A 10,703-nucleotide genomic window follows, 5' to 3' on the forward strand; every position below is an offset into this window, starting at 1 on the left:
GTATTTAGGCTTATGTTGAACTTTATTCTTGTACAAACAGATGCTGTATTAAGCAGTACATGTATTGCATGAAAATGTCTCTGAAATATCTGTGTATTTGGCAAATAATGCATTTATTTCACTTCAGCTGTGGTAAAGTATGCAAACACAGCGTGAGCGTCTCTCAATTTTAATTTCTATACCTTTATCCTTATTTCTTTTAATTTAGCTCCATTTCTTACAAAAAGAGTATAATGTGCAAAGTGTTAAAGTGTTTGTGCCTCCCTACAAACCACCCTTTCTTTAAGAGTCGTGATCCTGTTCCGCACATAATTTCTCACACCAGTCCATGTTCGCTGCTTCAAAGCTTCTGGCTCTGCGTCACTACGGGAAGCAGAAAGTGTCCGACTCACGTGTCTGTTTTCAGCTCCTCCCGCCTGCACACTGCAACTCTCACCGATCGGTTACATCCAGCCACGGCCCATGTCCAACACACCTATTCACTCTTCCCTTTTTATCCTCTTAACATTCTCTCCTCCCTCTATGACAGAAATATCAAAAAGTTTAACATGACATTCCATCCAACTTCATTGCAACTGAACAAAGAAAACTGAATAATGAAAATTGACTATCTTAATATCCTCTACTTCTTCATTAGCCTTCTTATACTCTAACTTTGCACTTTATATTCTGTTTCATTCCATCCTCAAAATATTTCTACACCTATATCCTCATTTCTTTTAATTTAGCTCCATTTCTTACAAAAAGAGCATAATGTGCAAAGTGTTAAAGTGTTTGTGCCACCCTACAAACCACCTTTTCTTTAAGAGTCGTGATCCTGTTCCGCACATAATTTTTCACACCAGTCCATGTTCGCTGCTTCAAAGCTTCTGGCTCTGCGTGAATGCATCTTTCACAGTCTTGCTTACCAGGAACTTTGTATGTCTTGATGAACTTCATCATGTGTCTCTCTACTGCTTTTACCTCACTGTCCTCCCATTTCTTTTTTGGAGCGTTTGAAGAACCTATGAAATAGTTAAAAACAAGTAAATACTCATTACACATTCTCATTACAACTAAATTGGTGAGTAAAGACCAAATCAAGACTAATGTGTCCTAATGTGTATATTTTTTTCATTTGGCTGGATATTGCTGCATGGAGCTGATTCATGTTTATTTGATTATTGTTGTTTGTGTAGTTTAGAGATTTTTCTTACCTTGATCCTCCCATGAAACAGATTGATCAGATTGAACAAGTTGATCAGTCTCTGCTGGTGCTGTTTTCTGAGATAGGTCACTGTAATCCTCCTCATCACTTGACATGGAATCACCTTGGGCCTCAAGTTGCTCTAAATAATTCACTGACAAAAAAATTTACACTTTATTGCTTATACTTACCATCTGTGACATGATTATATATGTTACCGGCAAAGTGTGAAATCCCGTTATTGTATAGAATGCCTGATGGTTACCTAAGTTACCTACCTACATTACCTAGGGCATTCTATAGAATTCCGGATTACACACTTTGCCGGTAACATATACATTGTTTTGCAAATATGTAAAGAACAGATACACACAGACAGTCCAAGTATACTCGTACCATTTGGGTCAATTTCAATGTCATCAAGTTTCTTTCCTTTGTAGTCAGACAGTGTTCCTTTCTCCATGGCCATTAGCAGCTGGGAGAGCACTTGTTCAACAGGATGGGGTCTGATGTGACCAAACATACCAAAAATCAGCTCAGATGAATCGGATGGTAGTTCTTCTGGACATGACATTGTCAAAAGTGCTTTGATACATCCAACATCTCCCAACGAGGCAGGTAGTTCATCTGATCAATTTATGACTGTACCATCACCAAAAAAGATGAAATGCCAATCTAAAGAGACAAACACCTTGTCTGGTGATAAGACTTTTATTCAGTCAATGCCATCACCAAAGACGGAACTCCGCAAGGCGTACAAGAAGCAGTATTGCCTTAATTGCTCTAAGCCATATTCAAAAATGGCAAGACACCTTGAATTTGTCCATCGCAACGAAGTGGGGGTTGTAAAGGCAATAGCATTTCCAAAACATTCCAAAGAAAGACGAGTACAGTTGAACCTCCTTTGAAAAAGGGGCAACTTTGCCCACAACACAGATGTGGTGAGACAAGGACATGGGGAGATGATTGCCTACTACCGTTCAAAAAATAGACAAAGAGCCAAAGAATTTATTCACTGCATTTACTGCCAAGGGCCTTATAACAAGCGTAGCCTTTGGAAACATATCAAAAACTGTCCTCTGAAACCTAAAGATGATGATGCCCAGGGCAGGAAAAGAGTTCGACCTCTGTGTGCTCTAAACACACCAGTCGGCTTAGAAGTGAGCAAAGGTTTCAAGAAAATAGTGTCCTTTATGAACTATGATGAAGTTTCGCGTGTAGTTCATACTGACAGATGCATCTTTCCTTTGTAGTCAGACAGTGTTCCTTTCTCCATGGCCATTAGGACTTTACTCATTTTTGCCAGCTGCAGTGTTCCCTCTGCGATGGACAAACTCAAGGTGTCTGGCCATTTTTGACCATGTCATGTCCAGAAGAACTACCATCCGATTCATCTGAGCTGATTTTTGGTATGTTTGGTCAACATCGCTGTAGTCTGTGACATCGCTGTAGTCTGTGTCACAGACGGTACTTCCTGAATACTGAATGAGAGAATATAACACTTACTCAAGGCAGTGGTTCCTGTAACATTATGTTTCATCGCATTGTGGATACTGGCAAGCAAAGTCATAATTATGCCAAAAAAATTGAGCATATAAAGTATCACATGGCAAGTCACATACCTGTCTTTTTCTTGATGGCCTTAAAGAGGATATCTGGAAGAGGAGAAATACAAACAAATATAAATAATATATAATTTCATATAATCTATTGTTAGTTCTACAAGTGCAATACAGCCAGACCATCCCAATAATTAAGCAAATTAATCTACCCACCTCCCTTAATGAGAGTGTCTCAGACATCTGCGATTTTGAATCACTGATAAGAGTGAAGATAAGGGTGGAGCAAGAGAAGATGATGATGATGATGATGAAGGCTGCGCATAGGAAGGCAATGAAGGCTGCCCAGGCGAGGATGATGAAGATGAAGGCTGCCCAGGCGAGGATGATGAAGATGAAGGCTGCCCAGGCGAGGATGATGAAGGCTGCCTAGGCGAGGATGAGGATGATGAAGGCTGCCCAGGCGAGGATGATGAAGGCTGCCCAGGCGAGGATGAGGATGATGAAGGCTGCCTAGGCGAGGATGAGGATGATGAAGATGAAGGCTGCCTAGGCGAGGATGAGGATGATGAAGGCTGCCCAGGCGAGGATGATGAAGGCTGCCTAGGCGAGGATGAGGATGATGAAGGCTGCCCAGGCGAGGATGATGAAGGCTGCCCAGGCGAGGATGACGAAGGCTGCCCAGGCGAGGATGATGAAGGCTGCCCAGGCGAGGATGATGATGATGATGAAGGCTGCCCAGACGAGGATGATGATGATGAAGGCTGCCCAGGCGAGGATGAGGATGATGAAGGCTGCCCAGGCGAGGATGATGATGATGAAGGCTGCCCAGGCGAGGATGAGGATGATGAAGGCTGCCCAGGCGAGGATGAGGATGATGAAGATGAAGGCTGCCTAGGCGAGGATGAGGATGATGAAGGCTGCCCAGGCGAGGATGATGAAGGCTGCCTAGGCGAGGATGAGGATGATGAAGGCTGCCCAGGCGAGGATGAGGATGATGAAGGCTGCCTACTAGGCGAGGATGATGAAGGCTGCCCAGGCAAAGATGATGAAGGCTGCCCAGGCGAGGATGATGAAGGCTGCCCAGGCGAAGATGATGAAGGCTGCCCAGGCGAGGATGATGAAGGCTGCCCAGGCGAAGCTGATGAAGGCTGCCCAGGCGAGGATGAGGATGATGAAGGCTGCCCAGGCGAGGATGAGGATGATGAAGGCTGCCCAGGCGAGGATGATGAAGGCTGCCCAGGCGAGGATGAGGATGATGAAGGCTGCCCAGGCGAGGATGATGAAGGCTGCCCAGGCGAAGATGATGATGATGAAGGCTGCCCAGGCGAGGATGAAGGTGGCATGGGTGGCGCAGGAGCTGGTGACGGTGATGAGGACAGGGCAGGAGAGCATGAGGTTGATGAGGCCATTATAGAGGTGGACAAAGCACAGGGTGCCGATGAAGAGGGTGCATCAGATGTGGATGCGACTGAGGATGACTGTGACAGCTTGAAATATAATTTGAATAAAAATATAAGGTCTAAAAGCAAAAGGACTAAGCAAACTGTTAATTAATAAAATAAATGAATAATAAAATAATTAACCGTTAATTGACTGAGGCGTTGATCACAGAATAGTGTGATTATGTTCACATATTACTCACCAAACAAACTTTTTGTGATTGCTGTTTAGCAATCTTGTGTTCCTTTTCAATTTCTGCTCTGTTAAAACGTTCATAGCAATCTTCATGATGTTGTCTTAATTTTGCCAATCTTGATTGAAACCGCTTCTGCAGATATATAAAGAGGTATTTAGCTTAAACAAGAATAAAATGTACATTAGCAATATTGAAAACTGTGGCACCCATTTCAGACAAGAACAAACACACTGTAGGAGTGAACAAAAAATGTTTTGCACATTTCAAAGCAAAGATCATTAATAAAATAAAAACTCTAAACAAACATTTATACAAACTTTACATACAAATTGTGACAATAGTCACATTAATAGTTACATTGGTTCAGAGTCAGACATTTAAACTCTGAACCAATAACTATACTTAACTAGCAGAGGTTGGTAGTAAGGCGCTACATTTACTCCATACCATCCAAGTCATTTTTAGTTTGTTTGTTTTAATTGTGGGTACATTTTACATAAGTGTGGGTACATAAGTACATTTCTAATGGCAATACAATTTTGTATCATTTGAAGCGTTTATACACTAGTGACGGGTCGTCATGAACGAATCTTTAATATGACTCGGGACTACCGAGTTGTCTCAGAGAGTGATTCGTTCATTTTGCGCTGACCGCACATGCCCAACATCCCATGGGTTCTGTACTGGAAACAGAAATGATTAGTTCATCTCTCGAGACTTCGGGTCCAAGTCTTTCGTTCTTCCGGTCAGTCCCACAGAGGCTATGCTGTCAGTACCGGAAAGATAAATGATTAGTTCACCTATCAAGTCCACGAAAACTCAAAAGATGAACTAATCAATTCTGTATCCGGTAGCGACTGCATAGCTCAGCCTATATGGGGCTGTCACGTGATGCACGAATGACTTGAACCCAAAGTCGATAGACTCGAAACGTGAACTAATCAATACTGTATCTGGTACTACAGACTGCAAAGCTCAGTTTATGAGGATCACGGGATGATCGAACGGCTTAGATCGGGAGGTGAGGTAAACTAACAGAATGCATAGCCTGAAGACCCAAATAAATAAATTAACTGTTTCTCATAATATGGCCTTTTTCTTGCATTGCAATTTTTTTCTTATTCTAAATGCGATCAACATTTGATGTGTTTGGGGAATTTGGCTAACATGTAACATTTTAAATACATTCTGCTGAAATGAACGAAATAACTTGAAAAAAGATTTGTTCATTTTGATGAACGAGATTTAAAGATCTGAGTCAGTAAAATGATCCGAACTTCCCACTACTATTACACACGTGTGCTGGATGAAGTGGATATGCACCTACAATCAACTAAAACCAAACCTTTAAAAAGCATCCTATGGTTTGCCAGCGATAAAGATCTTTTCGAGTTGAACACCTGAGCGCCAGCTGTTAGTGGTTGCCTGTGTTGCGTGTTCATTATTTTGGGGGCCGAGCAATGAAGGGAGGGGTGTGTCTGTTTGGGTGTCGATTTCAAATATCAATAGTGTTTCTCAGAAATCACTCACTGCACTTTCAACTAGCTGGCAGTAAACATCAGTAGATAGTTGCTGCATGTATGAGATGGTTACCGTTTTATTCATTGATGTTATTGCTTTGCCTGACTGCTTATATGGACCATTGCTGTTCACCTTGTCCAATTCAGGAGAAGAAACAGAAGCTGAACAATGGGGCTGGATGTCAGAAAAGAAACCAGTGAATATCAAAATCAGAATATTTGTAAAGGACAGAAAAACTTGTTCATGTTCATTCCTCTAGCTGTCCTACACGTTATCTATCATTTCTTTCACACACAACTCTACGCTGAAAGAGTCAATAATATAATGATACAGATGTTTTAAAGTGGACTTACCGATTTCTGCAGACCCAAACTGCTGGCTGGCTTTTTATCAGTGGATTCTGCTGATGCTTTATTCAAAGGCTTGAGAAATATGAGACCACAATCACATGGTAACTAATCAGAATGAGAGTTAAGATTATGAGATTTGTGAGAATTACTGATTAATCTCTTTAGCATTTTCTTGATAGTACCTTGACTCGCCATGGCCAATCTGAGTCGCCATAATTGTAAGTGATTTCCTCCCCTGGTAGAATGTCTCGTACAGCAAAGAGACACAGGTGAGGTTTTCTGCTCACTTCAACGGTTCTCATTTTGCAAGTATTTCTGGTCTCATCATTTACATAAGTCTTCCCAAGGACGAGTCTTCTTTAGATGCATCCATGCTATAAAGACATAAAATGACCACTCAGTACTAGCTAGACATGTACAGTTATTATAAGTGGTTCTGAACCCCAGTCCTGGGAACCCACCACTCTGCATATGCTGTATGTCTGGTGTTTTAATCCACCTGATTCAGATGAGGAGTTCATCATCAGAACACAGCTCTATGAACTCATCTGAGTGTGTCAGGTGAAGGAGACATACAGAATCTGCAGAGAGGAGGGTCTGAGAACCACTGATCTATATGATATATGAGATTAAATGGCGCACTGCAACATCCTCTCAGCTCTCAGATAAAGGCATCTAAAATTAATCATTTTGTTCTCTTTAGGGAATACAGGGAAAGCCAATTTAGATGACTCAAGGAAACTGCACTCAGTACTCTTAATGTCAGTTCATGTTGAATTTTAATTATTAGGGTGTGTTCACACCTGGCATGTTTGTTTAGACTGTTAGTGTGGTTAATTTGAATAAGTGTGAACACTGCCATCTGAAACCTGGTGCCACCAAACAAGAGGATCCAGATGCTGAATAAATAGGTCTCAGTTGGCTTCCAAACGAACTCTGGTGCGGTTCGAATGAAAAAAGAATGTAACATGGACCCAGAGACATGTAAACGAACCAAAAACAGGAAGATGTGACCCTAAAAAGGACAGACTGGTCAAGCATAACAGGTTTGACAATAGAAATGCCAATCTGAACACTAAGCGGACCCGGACCAAACGAACCAAGCGAACAGAACTCCAGGTATGAACACATCCTAAGTATTTTACAGTTCCAGATATTTTAGCATCCTTACTACATCAATCCAACAGTTCTGTACTCACCACCAATTTTTGCCATGCCACTGAAAATCAAACAGGAACGTGTTCTCAGCTTCAGTGTAGTGTTCAGTTCGGTCGGAAGAAAGCTCTAAAGAGGAGAAATACATTAGCTGCAGTTTCTTTAATGTCAACTATTATTTTATTACTAAAAGTTCTCTACCATATGACGTACATTATACGATGTGAAAGGGAAATTACTTAAGGAAAATAGTCAAAAGTCAGGCTAATCTCAAAGCATGATTTGCTTTTTATACTTTACATTATACTTTTAAGTCTTAAAATTATACAGTTAAAATTACATACATTTTCTTACACAAACCTATTTTTGCAGGCCAACCCGGTAGTAGTTGAACATCCCCTGGTTTCCTCCACAAAAACCCACTGGGATTTGCAGAAAATAAGCTAAAGTTAATCTATAAACTACACCACGGTTGACCAACTTCAACTTCCTTACGATGAAGCTTCAACAACTGTGTTGCATTATTTTAAAAGACAATTCTGTTTGTTTATTATTTGCATCTCTTTCAGGTAGTTTTTCTTTGTGGTATATGGATGTTTTATGTGGCTTCTATAGTTTAGATAAAAGTATAGAGTTTGTTTTTTTTTTTGTTGATAAATGTGCCTCCAGGAACTCTAAAGCTTTAAAATCCATCTCCCTGTGTAATATTTATAATGTTTCTGCATTATTATAATGCATGTTTGACTGATTGTGTGATGTATACATCCCCATCCCTACATCTACCTAGAATAGTTTGCAAGAGTGCGATTATAAACACAACGAGGCTGTGAAAGTGACTAGATGAGTTAATCTGTTCAGCTGATGACGTTTAATGTCCCAGACAACCCGTCTCCCATTTAGACACTTGTTAACAACTGCCTTTTACCAGACAAGTAAAGGCTTTTAAAAAAAACACACAAGAGAGTATTACTATTTTATGTTGTGGAGTAAAGCGTGAAAATATCTTGATCTTGTGCTAACCATGGATCTTATTTCAGGAATTTAACCAAAACCCATTGATCATGTTTACATGCACACCGATACGCTGATAACAAAATAAAATCACCTTCTTGAAATAATCCATTATCCAGGTTTACATGCAAACCAATAACCACGTAAACCACTACTTTATAAGTAAATCAGGTTAATGACGTCAAAACCTAACCATTCGTTTATCTGACTGTGTATTTCATATGTCATGTCAGTTGTGATGTTAAATAAAGCCCAAGAGTATTCCAGAATTTCAGAGGAAAACTTCCAGACTCATATTCTCCTCTCATGCAGTATCGGGTGCAGGATTTTGACTGTACCACTTCTGAACGAGATGAGAATACTTTTAAGAGGTTCTTGGGTCAAGAAAACACTCGCTCTGTCTGGATGTGCTTTAATCCAAAATAAGGACACTTTCCTGTCACACATCACACATGCTCCCTTCAATAAGCCACAGAACACAGAGGTTAATGTGTTTACATGCCGGGCAAATCTGCAAATAAGGGGCAAAAATCTATCTGTGTCGATTGGTTTATGCTTATGCTGTTTATGGTGACCTTAGTCTGCGTTTACATGACCACATGCACTGTCGGCTTATTATGCATAACTGGGTTCAGAATGTGCAAATAAACATTGACTTTGGGTTGATGGAACCAGAAATGCAAAAATGTAACTGGTTTTGTTTAACTTGTGAAACATGGATATTAGTTGGCCTAACAACCATATGACTCACCTCACATTAAATTCTCAGTTTTGTAGATTAACGTTATTACTAAACTGCTTAGTAATTTATACTTGCCTTTATATTTGCTGATGAACTGCTCTCGAAGCCCAGGCTTGTCGGTTTCACAGGTAATGTGATGCTCAGCGTCCTGCAGAGGTTTTTTACGCCTTTTATTTCCCAGCATGCTGAATTTCTTTCTTGAAATGACTGAAAAAAATAAATAAAATAAATATAAGGTGAATGAAATAAATAAGCATATTTAAAAAAATCTTGTTGATCTTACTGGAATTGTTCACCCAAAAACATACATAATTAACATACAATTATATTAATTGTTGTTTCAATTGAACCTCATGTTGTTCCAAACCTGTGTTGTGTTTTTTTCTGTTAAACACTAAAGTATATCTTTATATTATATCAACAGAGCTCTATTCAATGACAGCACATGTGACCAGTCAACAACAGGCATTTAGATAAAAAAGGCAATGTCAATGATGCCAAAAACCATTAGTTCTTGTGTGCCTTGTGACCACAATTGACATCAATCTACTGTATATTCATATTTGATTTAAGAGCGTATGGGAGATTTTCAGTCAGTAACCAGCTAGATTCATAGGGGCTATTTTTAATGTGCTTTTGGTCTGCTTTGGATTTGACACACACAATAAAAATACTATAAAGTGTCTATGTACTGGCATTGGGCAAAAAAGCTCTATAAAGATAAATAATAATAAGAACAGGCATATAATGTAATAAAAAATATTATATAAAATAAAAATTATCAAATAATAATGATATAAAAAAATGGAATTCATTATTTCATTATTTATACAAATTACTGTTGATAGTTGACAACACTTTTGATTAAAAAAAAAAACAATGATATAGGCTAGTAGACTATCACTGACTCAGTTGTTTAGATTAATTTGCAGAATCTAAAGTACTATTATATAAAAAATAACAAAATTCTATTTACTGGCCATTGCCTACAAGTTGGCAATAAACTTTTTCTTTATTGCAGCAAATCATCATATTAGAAGCAAACTCAAATACAGTCGAGAAGTAAATAAAACCCTAAGGAAAAAATAATTAAACAACTAAAATAAACACATCTTACTAACTTTCATATTTCACAATGTATTTAGTTATCATGCATTTTGAGGACAAGTCTAGATCTCACCTTTAGCCTTTAATGCGTGCGTGGTGGGGGTTGTCGTCGTCTGTTTCGCGTCCCATTGTCACGTGTCTGCATTTCCCGGGAAAACACATCCACGGTCGCAGACTTGCGTAAATGACGTAATTACGTATTTGGATTTCACGTTGAAATTGTGACTACATTTATTTAACCTAATAGAACATTATCTGATGGCAAGAATCTTTTTTTCCACAGTTTTAATCACAGTACTCTTTCTTCAAACTAAAAAAAAACAAAACAAAAAAACCTGTGGTGAAGTGAGTCTTTCCAGAGTGTCTTTTCCGGTCTTTTCTAGTGGACAGAGCACATGATCACTTTTAAACGAATCCACCCGCCTCGAACTAG

General features: G+C 39.4%; 1 protein-coding gene across 2 annotated transcripts; it reads right to left on the bottom strand.

Moving 5' to 3' along the window:
• Window positions 1–201: 201 nt before the first annotated feature.
• LOC311077410 (uncharacterized protein) lies at window positions 202–10,436 on the bottom strand. 2 transcript variants are annotated; one of them, XM_084105865.1, is made up of 12 exons: window positions 10,344–10,436; window positions 9,239–9,370; window positions 7,455–7,539; window positions 6,438–6,629; window positions 6,259–6,327; window positions 5,978–6,079; window positions 4,391–4,516; window positions 2,809–2,841; window positions 1,583–2,667; window positions 1,197–1,340; window positions 796–1,004; window positions 356–520 (listed from the first exon to the last, which is right to left on the bottom strand). In XM_084105865.1, exons 9-12 carry the CDS (start codon window positions 1,758–1,760, stop codon window positions 494–496), a joined length of 558 nt encoding a protein of 185 aa, XP_083961991.1. In that variant the 5' UTR covers window positions 1,761–2,667; window positions 2,809–2,841; window positions 4,391–4,516; window positions 5,978–6,079; window positions 6,259–6,327; window positions 6,438–6,629; window positions 7,455–7,539; window positions 9,239–9,370; window positions 10,344–10,436; the 3' UTR covers window positions 356–493. The 2 variants fall into 2 exon arrangements, with proteins under 2 accessions (XP_083961990.1, XP_083961991.1); XM_084105864.1 differs by having other exon boundaries at window positions 202–1,004.
• Window positions 10,437–10,703: the final 267 nt, after the last annotated feature.

This window comes from Abramis brama (assembly GCF_963993115.1).
Source record: "Abramis brama genome assembly, chromosome: 2".
Taxonomy (NCBI): domain Eukaryota; kingdom Metazoa; phylum Chordata; class Actinopteri; order Cypriniformes; family Leuciscidae; genus Abramis; species Abramis brama.

Bases quoted from the DNA above. Each gene is read 5' to 3' on its own strand.
- LOC311077410 (XM_084105864.1), bottom strand. From the start codon at position 6,557: ATGAGAACCGTTGAAGTGAGCAGAAAACCTCACCTGTGTCTCTTTGCT. The intron at 2,842-4,390 runs GTGAGTAATATG...CTCCTCTTCCAG, and splicing joins AATCACAAAAAGTTTGTTTG to ATATCCTCTTTAAGGCCATC. The intron at 2,668-2,808 runs GTATGTGACTTG...TCTCTCATTCAG, and splicing joins GGCCATCAAGAAAAAGACAG to TATTCAGGAAGTACCGTCTG.